We start from the raw sequence: 22,225 nt of genomic DNA, 5'->3' as shown, positions 1-22,225 counted from the left end.
AAAATTTCCCAGACATTAAAAACAAATTTTCAACTAAGTTTCAGCTCTGTCCAGCTTCTTAGTATCATCTTGTATGTTTATCTTGGTAAATACTCTGATTCCATCCTTCAGAATACCATCACAGTTTCTTTGATATTTTGAGAACCATGTGAGATTTCCTGTATAATGAAGATTGAGATGTGTTTATACTGTATACTCTGAACACTGTTCAGTGAGCTCCTAAGAGGTCCTCATACTTACTCTTCTCTGGGCATTTTATAAGAACTCTTCAAAGTGCAGCCCTTAGAATTGTCTCAATTCTGTGTTTATGTTTTTCTTCTGGGCTCTACTGATTCTTGTCTGTATCTTATGCTGTATGTATCTCTATATAGTATAACTTGCATGTGTTTTAGAAAATAATTTACGTTTTCAAATTAGAATTGGAAAAATGGAAGGAAAAGTGCAACGATCTGGAAGCCAAAAGTAATCAAAGTTCAAACAGAGAACTTGAAGATAACACAGATACACATAGTGAAAAGCTCAGTAAGCTTCAGGATGAGTTACAGGTATGATTTGCTGTATGTATGTATCTAGCCCTGGTATTTCTTATGAGAGGAGAATTCAGCGAATACTTTAAAATTAATTTAAATATGGGGGAAACATTACCTGGGAAATGTTAACATATAGGTATAATTTTTCAGTATACATTGAGATGACATTGGGGCAGAAATTCCCAAGATACAAACCACTATTAGTGCCAATGACAATACAGTGGTCGGGTCTGCTCTTTTATATTCTGTATATTTAATTTTTGAATCATTACCTCTTACATGTTTGTACCTATTTTTCTACTCCTTAAACTTCTTTGTTCTCAAATTCTGCTATGGAAAAGAGGACTGTTAGGAAGAGTATTTTGTATATAATCATTTTAATTTTCAGTTATAAATTTGGAAAAGAATACAGTTGTGTATCTGGACACTGGAATATACTTGAAACTGTATTATATAAAGGATATTCTGTTTTGCATTTGTATTTTTTCCATGTTCAGTTCTAAATACTGTATAGAATACAACATATGGAGAAAATATTTTTAATGGGGTTTACCAAATACCATTTAAAATTTTATATGTTTTATTAAAAGGAACTAGTTTTGAAATTGAAGAAAGCATAATAGTGATTTTAAAAAGTTGGCTGCATCTAAATTATTTTCTTAAATTCATGCTATATGTAATCAGATACTGAACAAATAAAAAATACTTTCTTTTGTTAACTATTAATTATATATTCTAGAATTTACCCTTTCTATTGGGAAAATCTCAAAGCAGAACAAAGTAAATACTCCATTATTTATGAAAAAATATTAGCTATATTGGGAATGTTCATATTTAGGAGTATTGGTTTATTTTATGTTCTCAAATGATTAATCACATAGATTATAAACTTTGTAATTCTGGAATGGAAATTACTGATCAGCTATATCCTCAGTCTAGCCATTCCCAGTGTTCCTCAGATTCATGTGCACAAGTTATTTTTTACTTGGCATCGCGTCTACCCAGAAATATTTTATTTTTAAAACCATACAATTAGAAATGACCATCACAAACCAAAGCTTTTTCTTTTCTGGCATTAAGAAGGCTTGGGTCTTTATAACTGTTTCAGAAATAGAAGTTGTTTGTTCTTAAGGTCACTGATGAAGGAGAGTCCTTAAATGGTTTATAAAAGAAAGTCCATTTGGAAAAGGAAACAAGCAGTGTTCATTTTATAATCCGAAATAAACTCTGATCTTATCATTGTTTAAGGAAAAACACTTAATTTTAATTTTCAAAAAGGTAAAAAAGTGATAGGTTATATGATATGTTTTCAAAATAAATTTGTTGACTGTTGCTTAAGTATTATTTAAGCACGTGATAGTTATTTGTATGATTTTTATATACATAGGAATGTGAACATAAATATAAAGCCGATAGAAAGAAATGGCTAGAAGAAAAAATGATGCTTATCACTCAGGCAAAAGAAGCTGAGAATCTTCGAAACAAAGAGATGAAAAAATATGCTGAAGACAGAGAGCGTTGTTTAAAACAACAAAATGAAGTGGTCGGTAACAATTGTACTTTATCTTTGATGTATTTCACCAGCTTCATTCGTTTGTTAAGTTTATCCCTGAGATTTTTACCAGTCTTTACATGGTTGCCTGATTTTCTCACTCTTTTAAAAGACAGTCTGTTTGTAAGATGACTTTTCTGTCCCAATTTTGAAGTTCACTTACGTTCTTATTTTAACTTACTTCAGTCCATTTAGCAAGTTGGGAAAATGCCTAATTACATCTTAGTATCTAGATACAGAGCTTAAACATCTCTTTCTTTTGATTGCTACAGGGTGAACTCTATTATAAACTTTTGCATTGTGAACTGTGGATTCTATTAATATGGTGTATGTTATCTCATAAGCTGATTTTTTAAAAAAAGATTTTATTTATTTGACAGAGATCACAAGTAGGCAGAGAGGCAGGAGGAGAGAGGGGGAAGCAGGCTCCCTGCTGAGCAGAGAGCCTGATGTGGGGTTCCATCCCAGGACCCTGGGATCATGACCTGTGCCGAAGGCAGAGGCTTTAACCCACTGAGCCACCCAGGTGCCCCTCATAAGCTGATTTTATCAGGACTTTTAATTAAAAAGTCATTTATGGGTGCCTGGGTGGCTCAGTTGGTTGAGCATCTGACCCTTGGTTTTGGCTCAGGTCATGGTCTTGGGGTCATGAGATCGAGCCCTTTGTTGGTGTCCACAGTAAATATGGAGTCTGCTTGAGATTCTCTCTCCTTCTCCGTCCCTCCCCCAGCTTGTGCTCTTTTCTGTTTCTAAAATAAATTAAAAAAAATTTTTTTTTAAGATTTTTATTTATTTATTTCACAGACAGAGATCACAAGTAGGCAGAGAGAGACCAGGGAAGCAGACTCTCCACTGAGCAGGGAGTCTGATGTGGGGCTTGATCCCAGGACGCTAGGATCATGACCTGAGCCGAAGGCAGAGGCTTAATCCACTGAGCCACCCAGGCACCCCTAAAATAAATAAAATCTTTAAAAAAAAGTCAGCTAAATAGTTTCTTGAAGACGATAAGTAAAAATACCCCTTAGTTTTTATCTTCAGTAGCTATAGCTCTTAATAGCAATTCTTAGCTTGTTTTTCCTCTCCTGTTTTAATTGACTGCTTAGTCTGTTTGACACCGTATGTTGCCAACAGAAAAAAGAAGCTAAAAGGTATTGTTGGTCTTAGGAAAGCTATTGTGCAACACATTGACTCTGTCTTTAAATGAAAAGCCTCCTTTCAGTAGTAGTAAGTTGGCAGTATCACATTGTCGTTGCTGGTTATTTTTGTTTGTTTATGACAGAATTTTACAGATAATTGCTGAGCTTCCTTTTAAAACGAAGATAATAATTTTCAGTAAGTTAAGGGTGATTTTCCCCCTGATTTTTAAAAATAATTTTACCTTTTTTTTGGAAACCAAAAGTTGCCAAACTACTTCAGATTTCCTGTGTACTTACTACTAACTTCTCCTGATGTTAGCACCTCACATCACAATAGTACAATGATCAAAATCAACAAATTAACATTATTGTATTTCTGTTTGCTACTTTGTGGAACATATTAGAATTTCATGGATTTTACCACTATTATCTTTTTCTGGGTCCAGGGTCTCATCTATAATACTACATTACATTAGTTGTCTTTTTTTTGTTTTTGTTTTTTGTTTTTTTAAGATTTTATTTATTTACTTGAGAGAGAGCTAAAGAGAGAGAGAGTCTGAGCTCGGGAGAGGGACAGAAGGAGAGGGAGAAGCAGAGTCCCTGCTGAACAGAGAGCCCAATGTGGGGCTTGATCCGAGGATCCCAGGACCATGACCTAAGCCAAAGTCAGATGCTTAACTGAGCCACCCAGGTGCTCCCTAGCTGTCATTTCCTTAGAGTCTTGACTCTTTTTGTCATAAGCTAAATCATGGAAGACTAATAACTTGTCATTACTACAGCTCTGAAATGGCAACATAGTTCATATCCCAATTCCACATGATTGAGTAGATCTTCAGAAAATGCGTTGAGCATGATTCTCTGATGCTGCATTTGTCTTAACAGGAAAGGTTGCTACTAGTTCTCTGCTCTTGTCCCACAGCCCATCATACTTTCCTAGGCAATAGTAAGAGGCAAGAAGTGGAATCAAAACTGTTGGCACTGTCCGTCACTCCAGCACTAAACCAGTAATAGAGCTATTTTCTTTTCCTAGTCAGTGATCCCTCTGGCAGCAGTGCTAGCAAGTAAACCTACATTAAGTTGTTTTGTTTTTCATTTTAAGAGCTAGAGAGCATGTTTGAGGGGCAGGGAGGGAGGATCAGGCAAAGAGGGAGAGAGAGAATCTGAAGTAGGCTCTACACCCCATGAGGAACCTCATGACCTGAACCAATATCAAGAGTTGGAAGCTTAACTGACTGAACCCCCTAGGTGCCCAAAACCTACTTTCAGTTTTTAATCCTAGAGAAAGCTAGCTTCCTTCTTTCTCCCATATATTTCTTTGCAGTTATACCTAGGATGTATGTCCTGTCATATTAAGGTATAAATTGTTAATTTATAAAATTGTCACATGTAATGCAGTAAATCACAGTAAATAAAACTAACGATAATTCTATGAACTGTTGTAAAGTCAGTGTCCACTTAAGTACCACCCATTTCAAGAAATAGAACATTACCAGCCCCCCCAGGGGGCTCCTCTTCTGTTTCTTTCCTAGTGGTAATAACTATTCTGTCTTAATGTTATACTTTTGTTTTGGCCAGTTTTCACTTTTATGTAAATGGAATTATGCAGGATGCATTTGTTTGTACCTGGCTTCTTTCAGCATTATGTTTGTGAGAATTACTCATGTCACATATAGCTGGAATTAGTCCGTTTTCATTACTGAATATTGCAGTGTATGAATATACCATGGCCTCTTCATTTTAATACTGAGGATATGTGAATTATTTTCTGCTTTGAGATATTACATGTAAATTCTCCCATAAACATTTTTATACATTTCTCTCAGTCACATGTGCATGCATTTCTCTTGCATAATTAGCTAAGAATGGAAGTGTTGGATGATAGGGTATTTGTGTGTCGAACTCTGGTAGAATGTCAGGTTGGTTTTCAGAGTAGTTATACTCCATTTATACTCTAATTAGTATTAGGGTTGCTGTATATTTTTAAAAATGTGGTATCACTGGTTATTTTTTATGGTTTTAATGTGCTTTTCCCTGAGTATTAATGAGGTTGAAGATTATGGGGCCCTGTACCTTTTTCCTCTTGGACTATCTGGCTTTTTCTAGTTGGTATGTAGGAGCTTCTTATGCTTTCTGGATGGGAACCCTCCTATCCTTGTCATGTGTTGCAAGTACCTTTTTTCAGTTTCTAGTTTACTTTTTATTCCCTTAATGCCTTTTTATGAATTCGAGTTCTTAAATATATTTTAGTTCATTTTCCTGATCTTTTCCTTTATTAACCCTAAAGACATGAAGATGTTCTCTTACACTTTTTCCTGTATAGGTTTTTACCTTTCCTATTTTGATTCTAGTATTGAGTTTTGTGTTGGAGTGAGTTAGGCATCAAGACTAATTTTTTAATGTGGGTTACTAATTTTCCTGATAGTACTTATTGACAAAAAAACTTTCCCACTGCTCTGGCACTTTTGTCCAAAGATTACTTTTTGTATATGGTATGAGATTGGGATTGGGGTTCTTTTTTTTTTTTTCATTTGGCTGTTGTTCCAGCATTCTTTATTGAAAAGACTGTCCTTTCCTCCACTGGCTTATTTTGGTGTTATTGTAGAATGTCAATTGACCGTGAGCTTGTAGACCTTCTTTTCAATTCCACTGATCTCTGTTCCTACCAGTATCACATTGTCTTGATTATTATAGTAGGTTTGAAATGACAGTGTATTTATTCCTACTTTGTTCTTCATCTTCAACATAATTTTTACTATTCTAGATCGTTTGCATTTTCATATAACTTTTACAGTGAGCCTTCCCATTTCCATATACTTGCACTCTCACCTGCCTGGATTTTGATTGAGATTGTTTTGACTTTGTTTAGATCTATTTAGGGAAAACTGACATCTTAACAATATGGAGTCTTTTGATCATTAGCACAAATTATCTCTCCATTTATTGATGTATTTTTCTTTCAGCAGTGTTTTGTGGCTCCTCATGTTTAGGTCTGATGCATATTTTCTTTAATTCATTACTATCATGGTTTTAGAACTCATTGAAAATGATATTTCAAATTTTCATTTCTCTGTTGTTTTTTCCTATTAGTTTGTCATTTGCTTGACTGTAGTATTACCCTCTCATTTCCAAAATACTGGGGGAAATGCTAGCATTAGTTTAAAAGCCATAATTGCTTTTTGAAAAAGTGGCCAATAAACTGATTCTTGGAATGAGGGTGGGATAAGGATAAATACAGCATGTGGGCAGTAAATATGGAAAGGCATTGTGTATTTTGTTTTACAAGTAAATATGTTATCTAGCCTTAACTATGTAGTTTGTTCCTTGTTTTATTCATAGTTGTGTTATTTCTAGTAAAAATTTCAAAAAATTCTTACTTTCATAATGTTTTCTTTATTTTCTGGTTAGGAAATACTTAGAGCACAACTGGCAGAGAAAGATGAGAATCTTCAGAAGTGGCGAGAAGAACGGGATCGACTGGTTGCAGCTTTGGAAGTACAGCTGAAGGAACTGATCTCCAGTAATATCCAGAAAGATAATGAAATTGAGCAATTAAGAAAGATCACGTTGGAGCCTCCTGAAACCGTGAGTAGAATCTTACCCTTATCTTTCAGTGCCTTTTTTTTAATTGAACACAGGAATTTTTCACAATTATTTAATTGATTAACTCTCAGGAGATAGAAAAATAAGTTTCAATAGATCACAGAGGAATCAGAGTTGGAAGAGTTATTTGGGTAGTTATTATGTATGTCATGTTTTCAGAGTTTTATCATTATGATTGATTTGCCAGTGACCAACTGAGAAATAGTACTTCTTCAAATATTTTGGTCATATCTTTCAGGTAGCGTAATTAGAAAATAAACAATTTGTGATTTAGTCCCTCATCTACCTCTCAAATGTGGAAATGTGATTCAACCTGAACCCTTGGTAATATTTAAATACTTGGTCCCACCCTAACAACTATATAGTTGACTATATAAAGATATGAATTGTTTTGAAAATGAATTGTTTTGATAGTGACTCACGATGGTGAGTCATTCAGGAGTTACTTTTGTAATATTACATCAGGGTTGGGAACCCTGCATGGAGAGAGGATTGCATTTCACAGATAGCTACTTCCTGGTGTAATCGAATCAGGGTACATCTGAAGCTAGTCTTTCCAAAATAAATGATCAATGCTTAAAAATTTGCTGCCTCCAGACAATAGGAAGATAAATGTATGTGCCTGTCTGTCACAACAAAAGACTTCATGATCCTAAGAGGAAGACTGCTAAAAAAAAGAGGTAGTAGCACGTGTTATAAACAGCACAGACTAGAAACAGCAAAACTAGGTGTGTGTTGCTGTCACTGTGGTTTCGGGATCTTTGGGAAAATTACTTACTACATCTGAACTTCTCTAAAACAGAGATAGTAATGTCTTCCTAATAGAGTTGTGAAAATTGAGAACATTTGCAAAACAGTTAGCACAGTTTTTACCAAAGTGGATGTCAATACATGCTAGTTGTTCCATATTGTAGATTCGGTACAACCTTTTTTATCTGGGTAGGTGACATAAGGAATATATATGACTTCTGCTTTTAATGGCAGTTGTGAGAAGGCAGAATTTTTCAAGTGGTGGAATTGTGGAATTTATCAAGTTTATCAAGGTGGAATGGTGGAATTTATGAAGTTTAAAAATATAATCTGATATTTCTTTATATATCCCTTAAATAGAGTATAGGGATAGAACATACCCTATGACAGAAAAAGGGATGAGGTGTGCAGCAAGAAAAGGTTTAGTTATCAATATGGTCTTTTCTACTCTGATACTGTAGTTGCATTCTCAAGACTCCTCGAGTTTTTCAGAATGGTGTCGTCAAAGCGGTTGCTGGGGTTCCAGCACTTCCAACTTAATACAGATCTTAGCCATGTGATTTTACGTCTTTAGGTTTTGGTTTCCTCATCTAGAAAGTAGGAATGATTATTCTTGCCAAATTTAGCTGAGAGAGTTGGAATGAAAGTAAAATGAGAGAATACACTTAAAATTTTGAAAATTGAAAGTAGTCTTTTAGATTTCTCTTTCAATCAGGGCCAGGGGCTGGCAAGTTTCCCAGCCTTTCCTAAGTCTCTGAGAATGAGAGGAGGAAGTCTTTCATTACTTCCGTGATTTAATCCACCCAAATCTTGATTTTCTTTTCTTCAGGTGAAGTGTTTTAATATATATTTGGTTACAGTGGCTTGTTTTAATATTTCTTAGGAAGAACAAAATGTCGATATCAAGCCTACACATCTGAGTTCAATGGATCCTGGCAGAGTTGAAATGGAACCTCAGTCAACAAGTTGTGAAGTTTCTAGGAATGAGGTAGAGGTGGGCATTTGGTAACTCAGTCTACTTTTTACCCTCTTTACAGTGACTGTTAATTAGTAAATAACACTTGCAAGTTTAGTATCTTGCTGTGCAGTTATGTGTATGTGCTCTTGGCTTTGGGAAGGAAAACCTAAAGCCTTTTGAGAAGTGAAATTCTTTTGGAAGATTAGATCCCCAAATGGTATTAATCTCTTCTCAAAATGATACTCATTGCAAACAACAGATCTGTTATTATAAACAAACTTGATGGTCAGAAATAGGAAATCCTGCAAAAGATAAAGCATGGATGATGTCCTCATAAGATGTCTATTCTATTCAATATATTTTTTTTTAAATTGTACCCATTTAATAACTTTGTCACCATATCTCAGTAATTCACAGTGAGTTTCCTTAATCTGTAGTGGGCTTGGGGTTCTATGAATCACTTTGGATAATAGATAGAGTCTTAGATTACCTATGAAATAGATAAAAATTCTATGCCACTTAAAGTTTTGAAGACAAAATTCCTTTTTTTCATTTGTTTTTAAACAATGAAATGGTTGGGAACAATGGTTGGGAACATTGCTAAATACTGAGACAAACATAAGGCACGATCGCCATCCTCAAGGAGTAAAGAATGTAGTAAGACAGATGCCTAAATGACTACTTGTTTGACTTCTTCTTGTGGACTAAGAGTCATGAAGAGTGCTAAGAGGAACATTGCCTGAGAGGAAGATATGATGAGTTTTTCCTGAGTGGTTGTGGATGTGGATTAGAGAAGCTAACATCATAGTGGGTCTTGAGGTGAATAGATTTTACTGAGCTATGAATAGGAAGAGAGGGGTATCTTAAGCTGGAGAAATAGCAGTAGTCATTTCTTTTCTCTTGCCCTTTCTTTGATAGTTTTTGGTGGAATTTCAGATAATTAGCATTGGCCTTAGAGACTAAGATCATATCATTTGAAGAAAAGTTTGAAGTTAATTCATAAACAAGATTAATCTTGATTGCAAAGGCAGTTATATATGGAACATTTCTTTATCAATTTATATATAAATTTATGTATGTTGATACAACTATATATATATATACATAAATTTATGTTCTAAACCTCCTGATTCCAATTCTTACTACGAATTCCAAAAGTTACTGTGTATTCTGGGGAGTGGTTTTGTTATGCTGGTTTGTATATTTTTCTTGCCTTTATGAAATCAATATGCTCTGTTTTGCTTAAAGTCTGAAGTGATTCATTCATAGAGCTAAAAGTTGATTTCTGGGAGCTCAGCTGGACCTATATGTGGCCTCTCCCTGTGGCTTGGGCTTCTCAAAGCACAGTGGCTGCATTCTGAATGCGGCATTTTGAAGTGGAAATAACTTTTCAAAGAGGACAGGATAGCAGTTATAGGCTTCTTATGATTGAGCCTCAGAACGTTGATGTTATTTCCACCACATCCTGCTGGCCATGGCAGTCTTTAAGGACCACTCAAGATTCAAGGAAGGGGAATGAGACTCCATTTCTCAATGGGAAGAGTAACAAAGAATTAGAAGCCAATTTAATCTACCTTAACTAGGGTGCTTATTAAAAATCCTAGACTCTTTCCTAGGAGATTGCTGATTTAGTAGGTTTGTGATGCAGGAGGTCCCATAATCTATTCTTCATGGTAACCCTGGAAGTAGATAAGCCTTTGTCAACAAGAGAAAAGAAAAAAAGTGAAGAGATTAAGGAAGCTTCTCAAAGTAACCCAGAGTAAGAGGTGAGCAGAACTAGTATTCAAACCAGTCATCCCTGACTCCAGTAGCAGTGCTCTCCCACATCACGGGGGCTGCCTCCTGGGGCCAGGACTAAGAGGCAGGTGGGACTAGTGAGGCTCTTTGTTCTGGGTGCAAAATAAAAATGGAGTACCAACAAACTCAGTAGTAGGTTTGTGGTAGGGTCCAAGAATCTTTTTTAAACAAATTGTCTAAATTATCCTTATGATCATACAAGTTTGGGAAATACTGATCTCTGTTTCCTTGGATTTTAACATATCATGTATAAACCTGGAAAGAGTAGATCATAACTTTATCTTTCTGCCCTTGCTGTGGTTTATTTGACCCAGCACTCTTTTAATCTTTTCCAATTCATTGTCTCTGATAGGTATTTGAAAGAGTTAATTCTTGGTGATTCATGAATTCATATTCTGCAAATAAGATTTGTTTTTCTTTTTAATTCTGTTGTAGGATGGCTCTGTAGTTCTTGACTCTTGTGAAGTGTCAACAGAAAATAATCAAACCACTCGATTTCCAAAACCTGAGTTAGAGATTCAATTTACACCTTTACGTCCAAACAAAATGGCAGTGAAACACCCTGGTTGCACTTTACCCGTGACGGTTAAGATTCCCAAGGCCCGGAAGAGGAAGAGTAATGAAATGGAGGAGGTAAGTACTTAACTAGTGAGTAAATTTAACAAGCAAAACTTAAGCTTAGTTATTATACATAATTAAACTTTCATACAGCCTTCTTGTTCATAAGCACTGTTATTGGAGACCAAAATCATAATTTGTGGCAAATTTTGTACTCCTTAAGAATATTATTGTGGGGCACCTTACTGGTTCCGTCGTTAAGCGTCTGCCTTTGGCTCATGTCATGATCCCAGGGTCCTGGGATCAAGCCCTGCAGTGGGCTTCCTGCTTAGCAGGAAGCCTGCCTCTCCCTCTCTCACTCCCCCTGCTTGTGTTCCTTCTCTCGCTGTCTCTCTCTCTCTCTGTCAAATAAATAAATAAAATCTTGAAAAATAAAGACTATTATTGTAGTTGAATAGTCCTTAAACAAAAAGCTTAGGGTTATTTTAAAACTTAGCCTTTGTTTCATCGAAGCTGTGATAGGTTGATCGATGGTAGATTTCAGAGGAAAGCTATTTCAGTATACCAGTCCTGTTCAAACTTAGTGGCTTTTCCCTCTATTGGAAGAGAAAAGGGTTGATAAATTACAGAAACCAAATGGCTAAATTGCTCGAGTATACTCTTTGTTATTTAAGTAAAATCTAGTTCCCTATGGTTATAGTAGATTTTGGAAGAGAGACTTTTTCTATCAGCTGGTATATTAAAATGTGGCCCTCTGTTTAGTGGTAGGATACAAACTCTTTACTACTTTGTACTGTAGCTCTCTGATTGTAGGGTTGGCTAATCTTCTGCCATATCCTAGTCAAGCAGGTTTGGCTGGTCACATAAACTTTCTCATTCTCAGTTTACTACTTTTGGAAATAAAGGATTAGAGATAATATGTTTAAAATGCTTAGCTTTTGTTCCACATTTGGTGGATACATAATAAATGGTAATATTTATTTTAAAAAGTAACTTGTTTTAAATTTAAAACTAATTATAAACTCTCTAGCACAATAACTTTCTTCAACTTTTTTTTTCCTACCTCTTTAAAGAGTAGTATATTTTCAAGCTGGTGGAAGAGCAGAAATAATATTAACCATACTCCTGAGGCTCTCTGTCAGGTAATAAATTTGCCAAATGAAATTTATTTATCATCTTTCCTGCTACATCTAGAATACTTTAGTGCTTGTTTAGTAGAGCCTTATTTAACTTTTATTCAATATTTATTTAATTTATATTTAATAAATTTTAGATAACATTAAAATAGTATTTTAATTTCATTATGATCTATTTTGACTTTTCCTTGATTCATTTTTTTCAAGGGAAAAGAAAAAATTGGTTGTGTATTCAGGGATTTGAAAACCCATTATTTTATTCATTTTACTGTTTGTATATACACTACTCAAGTGTTTTTCAGAATAGATATCCAGATTGGTGTAGATAAATCATGTAGAAATTGAAGGTTTTTCCTGATTTGACTAGTTCTTCACTGCTCTAGTAAACCGAGTGTTGTAAGGTCCTCATGACAACCACTTGTGTAGTGCTTTGTACGTTCTAACCCAGTGAAGACTCTAGAGCCCTCTTCAATGCACACTGCAAGTATGATTCATTACTACTGTGCATTTGTTTCCCATTGATGCCATCTGTCTTTCCCCTTTCAGGAAGTCCACTTCTTATTACCCTTATGACTTCTGCTTTGTAACTTGAATTCTGAGGTTCAGTCATAATGTTTTCTTTGTTTCTTTTCTTGCTTTTTTTTTTTTCCCTTTTATGTTTATAATCTTTGGTACAACTACGATTTGTATGAGTTTGATTCAGTTAATATATTACAGGAGACTTTGTCCTAAGAGAAGTTCTATGGGAGAAAAAAAGTAATATGTCATACCTATTTAGGTAGGGAAGATAGATTATATTTCTTGATTTTAACATTTTGCCTGTGCTTATACTGAAGATTTTTACTTGTTCTTGTTCTGTTTTGTTTTTGATGCTGCCAGATTTCAGTAAGAGTTCTTAAACATAGAGACTCTGCATGATTTGGGAGTTGGGGAAAGAGTAGATGTATTGCTATATTTTAGAAATGGGGTTCAAATAAAAGATGTATCCCTTCTACTATTTCTTATTTAGCTTATGTAATTTCATTATTTATGATGTGTGTGAAAAATTCATACCTTCAGTCATGTTCCCATATATGTGTGTATTAAATCCTCACATTGTACATCTTAAACTTACCTATGTTATATGTCAATAATACCTCAATAAAGTTGGGAGAAAAAGTCATAACTTCGGTCAGGGTTTTTCAAGTTCAGCATGATTGATATTGGGTTTATACACCTCTGTTTTGGAAGGCTCTCCTATGCATTTATAAGGGTATTTAGGAGCATTGCTGGCCTCTACTACTAGTTGCCAGTAAACACCTTCCTACCCCAGCAATGACAACCCAGAATATCTCCAGACGTTGTCAATGTCTCCTAGGGTCAAAATCACCCTTGGTTAAAAACCATCATCTTGGGATGCCTGGGTGGCTCCATGGGTTAAGCTTCTGCCTTCGGCTCAGGTCATGATCTCAGGGTCCTGGGATCAAGCCTCCATTGGCTCTCTGCTCAGCCAGGAGCCAGCTTCCCCCTTCTCTCTCTGCCTGCTACTCTGCCTACTTATGATCTCTCTCTATTTCTCTGTCAAATAAATAAATAAAATCTTCAAAAGAAAAAAAAATCATCCTTTTTTAAAAGCCCAGACAAAGAAAATATTGTTAGGAATTAACTAGTACTGAAATTCATTAATTTTAGGACTTGGTGAAATGTGAAAATAAAAAGAATGCTACACCCAGACCTAATCTGAAGTCTCCTGTTTCTGAGCATAGAAATTCTTCTGTCAAAAAGGAACAAAAGGTTTGTCTTTAAATGTGTTCAGAATTGACCATTTTCTTAACTTACATTTATAAAGTAGAATATAAAAATAAAGATGTAAAAGTTGATCAGTAATTACTCAGAAATCCACTTTTGTCCAGTTCTAACTCATTTATATTCCATTTCTTATTCATCTAACTTGGCTTAGAGTATAGCCTTCAGCATTGGGCCAGCAGCAGGCCCTTCAATACTTCGGAATCCGTCTTATCAGCCTGTCACACCCATCTTGCTATGCCTTGGTTCTTTTACCCTCCTCTCATTTACTTACTCCCAAGTTCCTTGCCTGCGAATTTGTGGCCTCTTTTTATTCAGCTATGGTTACAACTGTTTCCTGTTAACATTTCTCATTGATGGTAACAAAAAATGTTTGTTTTTTAGGTTTCTACACGTCCATCATCTAAGAAAACATACTCTTTACGGAGTCAGGCGTCCACAGTTAGTACAAATGTGACCACTAAGAAAAAAGAAGGAACACTACAGAAATTTGGAGACTTCTTACAACATTCTCCAACAATTCTTCAATCAAAAGGTTTGCAGAAAACTAAATGACCTTTTATGTTAGATGTTTTCTAATATCCGACTAGTGTGTAAACTCAACAACAGTGATTACCATTGTTCTAACAGACATTGTCTTATTTTGATTACTATGGGAGAGTATGAGAGGGTGTGATGCTTAGACGTTCACTGGAGTGGAAGAGAATGAACCATGTGTGAGTACAGTTGAGCCTTGAGCAACACGGGTTTGAACAGCACAGGTTGACGTATATGTGGATGGTTTTTGTTTTCTTTTGTTTTTAGAGGTGGGAGCAGAGGTAGAGGGAAAGAGAATCCCAAGCAGGCTCCATGTTCAGCGTGAAGCCCGACAGAGGGCTTAATCTCTCAGCCCTGAAATCATAACCTGAGCCAGAATCAAAATTCAAAGGCCTAACTGACTGAGTCACACAGGTGCCCCATGGATGTTTTTTGATAAGTACACTACTGTAAATGTATTTTCTCTTATGATTTTTCTCAATAACATTTTGTTTTCTCTAGTTTATTGTTAGAATTCACTATATAATGCATACAAAATGTGTGTTAATCAGTAAGAGTTGTGATCAACAGTAGGCTATTAGTAGTTAACTTTTTGGAGCGTCAAAAGTTGAACTCAGATTTTTGACATTATGCAAGGGTCAGAACCCCAAAGCTCTGTGTTCTTCAAGGATCAAATTAATTCAAAGCGGCTTGCTTCATGTACTTATAGGGTTCAAGCAAAATGCTGTGGTAGTATTGGAGGGAAGAGAGCTATTTTGATTCAGAGGCTAAGGGAAAATTTTAATTTTTGGAAGAGATGGGATTAGCTTGGGTATTGAAATCCTGGCAGGATCACACCCTCTAGAGGTAACCACTATATTATGGTATATATTCTTAATGGTATATTTTTCTATGCATTGACAAACATTATCGATCCATATATATCAAAAATAAGTATTTCTGTAAATATCTATTGGGTTTAGTTGCTTCATGCTTTTTTCTTTATAATATAGCATTAACCTTATTAACTACCTGTGTATAAACACATACTAAGACTTATACTTTTTCTGTACACATATACATAAACACAAACATACATGTATATGTACACACATACACCCACACACACATCTGCTGGAGGGGAACAGTTTTAACAGAGGCACAGTACCAGGAAAGTGTAGCGCACATGCAGGCACTTTGGGTTAACAGTACATATCTGACATGGAGAGTGTGGAGAGAGCATTGGGGAAAGGGACAGGCAGTAGAGTAGATTTTCAGGAGATTGCCTCAATGGTAGCACTTAGATAAATTAGAGACTAGAAGTGAGGAGAATGGGGGAGGAAAGGAACTAAAGCAGGGGATAGTAGAAGTCTGAATACACTTTCTGTAAAAACTTAACACAGAGGTCCCCGAACTTTCTTCGTTCACAGTGCCCTTAATGTCTCAGTAAGTGATTTTTTTGTTTGTTTGTTTTCATTGTTCCCCTGTACCCAGAGAAACACCTAATATTTTATCCATTAGTACTAAGGCCAAACAACCACTGAAAACTCAGCTTCTGAAAATCAGGGTTACAAAGATACATCATCATCAAAAGAAATGTAATATGTTATCATTTGAAACTATGAATTATCTTGAGCTATTGTGTGTCACTGTTTTCTTTGAATATTTAAAATATTTCAATATGCTCTTGTGAGTTGGCTCTAGTGTTAGTGCACAGCTTGGGAACTTCAGACTTACCAGACCCCATTTGTATATATTTTTCAAAAAATATGTACTTTTTTAAAAGGCGTAATTAGTATAAACATAGAAGGGACAAACAGCAAACTGTTAAATGTCTGAATGTGGAGAGGCAGGACTTGTTATTTTTGATCCATAAGTATTTTATTTAAATTATATTGATTAGCACTTACATAGTAAAAGAAAATAGGTTTTCAACGACAGGGAAGTACCCATATGGTAACTGACTTCCTTATTTGGTTGACTCAGCTCTATAACCTCTTCCCTTCCTGTATACCTGGTGTGGGTCTTTATTTTATTTTATTTTTTTCCATTTCATTTATTTACTTGACAGAGAGACAGAAGAGAGGGAACACAAGCAGGGGGAGTGGGAGAGGGAGAAGCAGGCTTCCAGTTTAGCAGGAAGCCCAATGCAGGGCTTAATCTCAGGACCCTGAGATCATGACCTGAGCTGAAGGCAGACACAAGGACTGAGCTACCCAGGTGCCTGGTTTTTTTGCTGCTGTTGTTATTGTTGTTTATTTGTTCTTTTGTTTTGTTAAGTTTATTTATTTAATCTCTGTACCCAGCATGGGGCTTGAACTCACAACCCTGAGATCTAGAGTCAAATGCTTTTCTGACTGGGCCAACCAGGTGCCCCTAGTGTGGGGTTTTTAAAAGTTATTTCTAGGAGTAGAAGATACCCCTATTTTGTATTATAACTACACTGTGTCTGTTGTTGATCACTTGGAAATGTAGGGGGAAAAAACAGGTATTAATTTTAAAAATCTGTCCTAGATAATCACCGTTATTTCATTCCTTCATTCACTGGTTTTCCAACTTTTTCCTCTTATCTATCTCCTGTCCATCCAGTGTGTGGCCGCCCGTGATCTTTTCAAAGTGCAAATTGAATTAGTTAAGCTATGATTTTTGTTTTCTTACTTTTTGCACTACAGTATAAACTTCATAAGCGCAGCATGTCTGTATGGTTCCTATTCTCAGCTCTTAGTATTGGGCTGGCACACTGTAATGAGGGGTTTGGTGGTACTGGCCCAAATCTTCTTTTTAGGCTGACCATAGGCAGTTACAAAGGCTTTACCTGTTAGGCCTCATGGGGAAAACAGCCCTCCCCACAGCAAAGGAGAGCAGTTTCTGAAAGGAGTCAAGGACTCAGGACCCTGGCCAGCAATGCCCTGATCCATATCTGCAGTTCTAGCCAAGGTGCCTTCATTGAGAGCCTCTTTACCAGGGCCCTTCAGCGGAGAGATTCCTCAGGCACTTCTGCCTAAGACCTTCTTATGGCAGGAAAGGGGAGGGAAGCTTGAAGACACTATCTCCTCTGACTTTACTTTTCCATTCTTAGCCCTTCCTCTGGCCTCCAGTCCCAAGATCCATAAAACTGCAGTGCAAGAGCTTTTTGTTCAGTGCTCCCTCGGCAGGGGGTGACCCCCCAGTTCTGTGCTGATCTTCCTGACCTGGACCACACGTGGGGAAAGACAGAAGGTGGGGGTGGGAGTTGGCACTTTCTTACGTTTTGCCTCTTGCTTATTCTATTATTGCAGTAAGTAGTTAAAGGTTTAAGTGTTACTTTCATTGTGGCTTATTGACTTAATAGGTTGCTCTGACATTGGGCAGCTCAGGTCTTTCAAGGATAAATTAACACTTTACAAGTAGATTTTCAGTTTAGCATATTTCCTTCAATATTTTTTCTATTTAAAAATATACACTTGATATTATATGTACAAGGATTTTCTACCCAGGAGGTTCCCAGATGGAAATATGTTTTCTATTAAAATTAATATGTACCTGTTGAAAGACAAAAGTTCCACTTCCCAGAAGCAATCAACTATTAAGAATTTGATTTACTCTATGTGTGTGTGTCTGTGTGTATTAGTGATAAGCAAAGGGCTCACAATTCTAAACTACTTTCACTTAACATTTATTGTGGATATCTTTACATATGTGTACTGCTGCATAGTCCAGGCTTTTTTGCATAACAGCGTAAGGCTTTCCAAATCATTAAAAACACCTGAATTTTATTGGCTGTACTCTAATTTACCAGACCTTTTTTGACATTAGCCAAATGATGTTTTATTTATTTGCTTTTTTGTTTTTGCTGTTCATCATTATTCATGTGTTTATGAGACAGTTAATTTTTTTCTTTGTGAGTTGACTAGTCGTGTCCTTTCACAGTGCTTTTTCTCTTTAATTTGGTATGTTTTTCTTTATTAAGGATCATACCTTTTCAATTAGAAAGTTATTTGTTTCAGGTTTTAAATAATTTACACACACACACACATTTTTTTTTTTTTAGATCCAAACAAGATTTTTAAATTTTTTTAAATTAACATTTAATGTATTATTTGCCACAGAGGTACGGGTCTGTGAATCAGCAAGCTTACACATTTCACAGCATTCGCCATAGCAGATAGCCTCCCCAGTGTCCATAACCCAGCCACCGTATCTCTAACAGCCCCACCCCCCAGCAACCTTCAGTTTGTTTTATGAGATTAAGAGTTTCTTATGGTTTGTCTCCCTCCTGATCTCATCTTTTTTTTTTTTTTTAAAGATTTTATTTATTTACTTGACAGAGACAGATCACAAGTAGTCAGAGAGGCAGGCAGAGAGAGAGGAGGAAGCAGGCACCCTGCTGAGCAGAGAGCACGATGCGGGGCTCAATCCCAGGACCCTGAGATCATGACCTGAGCCGAAGGCAGAGGCTTTAACCCACTGAGCCACCCAGGTGCCCCCTTCCTGATCCTATCTTGTTTCAATTTTTCCTTCACAGCAAAGAAGATAATTGAAACAATGAGCTCTCCAAAGCTCTCAAATGTAGAAGTAAGTAAAGAAAATGTGTCTCGACCAAAACGGGCCAAACGGAAATTATACACAAATGAAATTTCATCTCCTATTGATATATCTGGGCAAGTGGTAAGCTACTCTTTTTGGTTTTCTTAAAAATAAAACTGTTCATGTTCTTTTTAATTTGGGAGTATTCATAACAATCTGAATTTTATAATGGTTTGAATTTTTATTCTTTAGATCAGATCTCTTGGAATATGCTTTAAATGTTATACTTTTGCTATCTGATGTGTTAAATTTATAATAATTATAAGTACTGCATTAATGTATACAGGTGTCACCTATTTACATTTGTAAATTAATCAGAGAAATTTTAATCCCATCAATAGAATTATTAGTTCAGTCATTTATTTGCTTCTAACAGCTATTTTTTTTGTTAACTTTATTACAAGAGTTGTACAAATCTGGCCTAAGTGGGCCTGGTAAAAATACAGAATTGACATTCAGTCATTTCCTCCCACCTTTCCTCTAAGCCTTCCAGGTTCTTTTAAGAAAAGACTGTAGTTTGTCATGCTGACTTGATGACTCATCTCTTCACTCAGAACAATCTGTGCTATTACAGGGAAAGTTCTAATTTTCCATCATGCTTGCATTTGCCTAGTGGATGAAAGGGATGGTAGAAAAGTAATTTAAGGAGAAGCCTTCAACAGAAAGTGGCTCAGAGAAATCAGGGCAGAGATCTTTTGCAACAGTAGATGTCAGATACCAGACACTGGAAGGCAGGTGGTGAAGAATTAGGGTCAATAGGAAATACTATTTTCTTGGTCATTTTTCATTATCTGTCTGATTAATGTATAATTTCTTCCCTTGATCGAAGTTCTTTCTTTTCTTAGTTGCAATATAATGCTCTTTCTATTCTTCTAAGTTATATACAGTAGTCCCTTCTTAGTATATGTGCTGCTGAAGCGAGCTCTACAGTAGTCCCTTCTTATCCTTGGTTTTGCTTTCCTTGGTTTCAGTGTCCTGTGGTCTTTGTGGTCTGGAAGCAGATGATTCTTCTTCTGATATATTTCAGAAGATCAGTAATAGCCTAGCACTGTGTCACAGTGCCTCCACGTCATTCACCTTACTTTATCTCATCACATAGGCATTTTATCATTTCTCATCATCATAAGAAGAAGGGAGAGTACAGTAGATAAAATACTTAGAAGAGACATACAACATTGACATAACCCACTGTAGTATGTTGTTATAATTTTTTTATTAGTGAATTGTTAATATAATAATGTGCTTAACTCATAAGTTATACTGTATCATAGGTATATAGGTATATGTATATCATATACATATAGGTATAAGTTATACTGTATCATAGGTATATATAGGTATATGTATATCATAGGTATATAGGAAAAAACAATAAACATAGGGTTTGGTACTATCCTTGGTTTCAGGCATCCACTTGTAACATAGGCCCCACAGATAAGGGGGGATTTTTGTATTTGTTGCTGTGAAAGATTTTTTCTTAAACAGTATTTGAAGTACTTGCCTCCAAATATTTCAGTAATTACTTCAAGCTATATATTCCTGTATTCAGTATAGGGTATATATTATTTTAATCCTATGTTAGGTAGTGTTGGAAGAATCATTACAAAATCTATTACTTTAGATAATGCTTTTTAATAGATTAGTATACTTATAGTCTAAAGGGACAAAAACATTGTACCTGTTATTTCAATTATTAAGCACATGAATAGATCTTACTAAATTATAAATAATCTTTTATTTATAAAAATATGAAATTATTAATTTCAGATTTTGATGGAACATAAAGTAAAGGAAAGTGATCATCAGATTCTCAAACGACGACTCCGAACTAAAACAGCTAAATAAATCACTTATGGAAAATGTTTTAATACAGGTTTTATGTTCATAATCATTGTAACTTGAGTCCTGACTTTTCAAAGATAATTGTATATATTATGATGCATTAATTCCTGTGTATACATTGCTGTTTTATACATAGTATAATTTTAATTCAATAAAGATAATAAATTAACAGCACTATTTGTCTACTTTTCTAAGACTTTTTATAATAGTTTCTTTTTCTTTCTCTTTTTTTAAGTATAGTTGACATACAATGTTACATTAGTTTCAGGTATACAACTTAGTGATTTGAAAAGGTTATATATTAAGCTATATAAAAACTCTGTTCATTTTCCTTTTATCCTAGGCATAGGATCAGTGAAGATCCTAGGAAGGATGCTATTTTTTTGTTTTGTTTTTTTACTCATATCATAGGTCAGATATTTGGATTACTGTATTTAACAGTGTCTTATGAATTGTTTTTACTTCATTTGGCAGGAAATACAACTGATTTTACATGTCTGTTTGGAGTATAACTAAGATCCAGGAGTAAGTGTGTATAGGTCTCTTAGTTACCAGAATTTGTGGGCACATAATTTAGAAAAGATCTCAAGTCTTTAATTAGAATGTCTTTTATTTGTTAGTGAGCAAATAGAGTTGGCTTTCCTATTTTTTGGGAACACAGAAGATCAGAAGCAGGAAGAAAAGAATCATCTAGAGGCTGAAAAGACACAGCTAGCTAGGAAAGATAGAATTTTAGATCTGGAGGGACCTAAGAAATGCATTTTCTTAATATAGATAAGAAAACTGAGACCCACAAAATTTACTTTTCATAAGATCATACAGCTAAGGTTTATTGAGCTTTGATTAAAAAAAAAAAAAAAGTAAAAAAAAAGTAACCGGCAAAAACCAAAGCAGCAGTGTCAAGAACTATTGCCAACTGGGGATTTTAAATCTAAGAGTATACATTTATATATGTAAAACCTTAAAGGTTTCTTTGGATTTTATCATTGTTTAGTGTATTATAATGATGACCTTGAGTCAGGGAAACAAGTTATCGTTAGTGTCTTAAGACACACTATGTTTAGGGAAAATTTCCATCAAAATAATTCATTAAAACTTTTTAAGCACTAATTTTTTTTATGTTACCTGGTTTCATTATGCTAAAAATAGCTACATAGTTGATCTTCATTCATGGATTACATTTGCAGATTTGCTTACTTGGGAAAATGTACGTCTCAGTGGGGTAGGCACTTTTGTAGTCCTTCTCAGACATGTGCAGAGTGGCAAAAAATTTGAGTTGCCCAACATGCATCTTCCCAGCTAGGTTGAACAAGTGACGTGGCCTTCTTGTTTCAGCTCTCAGAGTGTAAATGAGTGTCCCTGAATATAGACTGAAATCAAGCCTCAACGAGATTTGTGAGGGAGGCAGAGTTTACCAAATTAGAAGGGCTTGAGAAATACCTCGTGCTTTCCAAAGATTCATACGAAGTATAAAACCAAACCTACATAAAGTTGAAAGT

The 22,225-nt window shown here is 35.4% G+C and overlaps 1 protein-coding gene across 10 annotated transcripts in view; it reads left to right on the top strand.

Moving 5' to 3' along the window:
• KIF20B (kinesin family member 20B) overlaps positions 1-20,900 on the top strand; it is a 67,265-nt gene extending 46,365 nt beyond the window's left edge. For 5 of the 10 annotated variants that reach the window (XM_045068723.1, XM_004749681.3, XM_004749678.3 and 2 more), the window contains 10 exons: positions 418-545; positions 1,918-2,073; positions 6,624-6,800; positions 8,452-8,562; positions 10,759-10,956; positions 11,955-12,023; positions 13,689-13,790; positions 14,187-14,337; positions 18,823-18,965; positions 20,652-20,900. In XM_045068723.1, the coding sequence (XP_044924658.1) occupies positions 418-545; positions 1,918-2,073; positions 6,624-6,800; positions 8,452-8,562; positions 10,759-10,956; positions 11,955-12,023; positions 13,689-13,790; positions 14,187-14,337; positions 18,823-18,965; positions 20,652-20,729 (1,313 nt within the window). In that variant the 3' untranslated portion in view covers positions 20,730-20,900. The remainder of the gene's footprint in view (positions 1-417; positions 546-1,917; positions 2,074-6,623; positions 6,801-8,451; positions 8,563-10,758; positions 10,957-11,954; positions 12,024-13,688; positions 13,791-14,186; positions 14,338-18,822; positions 18,966-20,651) is intronic. The other 5 variants (XM_013054752.2, XM_013054751.2, XM_004749679.3 and 2 more) reach the window with 4 other exon arrangements.
• Positions 20,901-22,225: the final 1,325 nt, after the last annotated feature.

The sequence above is a fragment of the Mustela putorius genome, unplaced genomic scaffold (genome assembly GCF_011764305.1).
Source record: "Mustela putorius furo isolate JIRA1106 unplaced genomic scaffold, ASM1176430v1.1 tig00003909_pilon_pilon_pilon, whole genome shotgun sequence".
Classification (NCBI taxonomy): Eukaryota; Metazoa; Chordata; class Mammalia; order Carnivora; family Mustelidae; genus Mustela; species Mustela putorius.
This window is presented reverse-complemented; position numbering and strand designations above follow the sequence as displayed.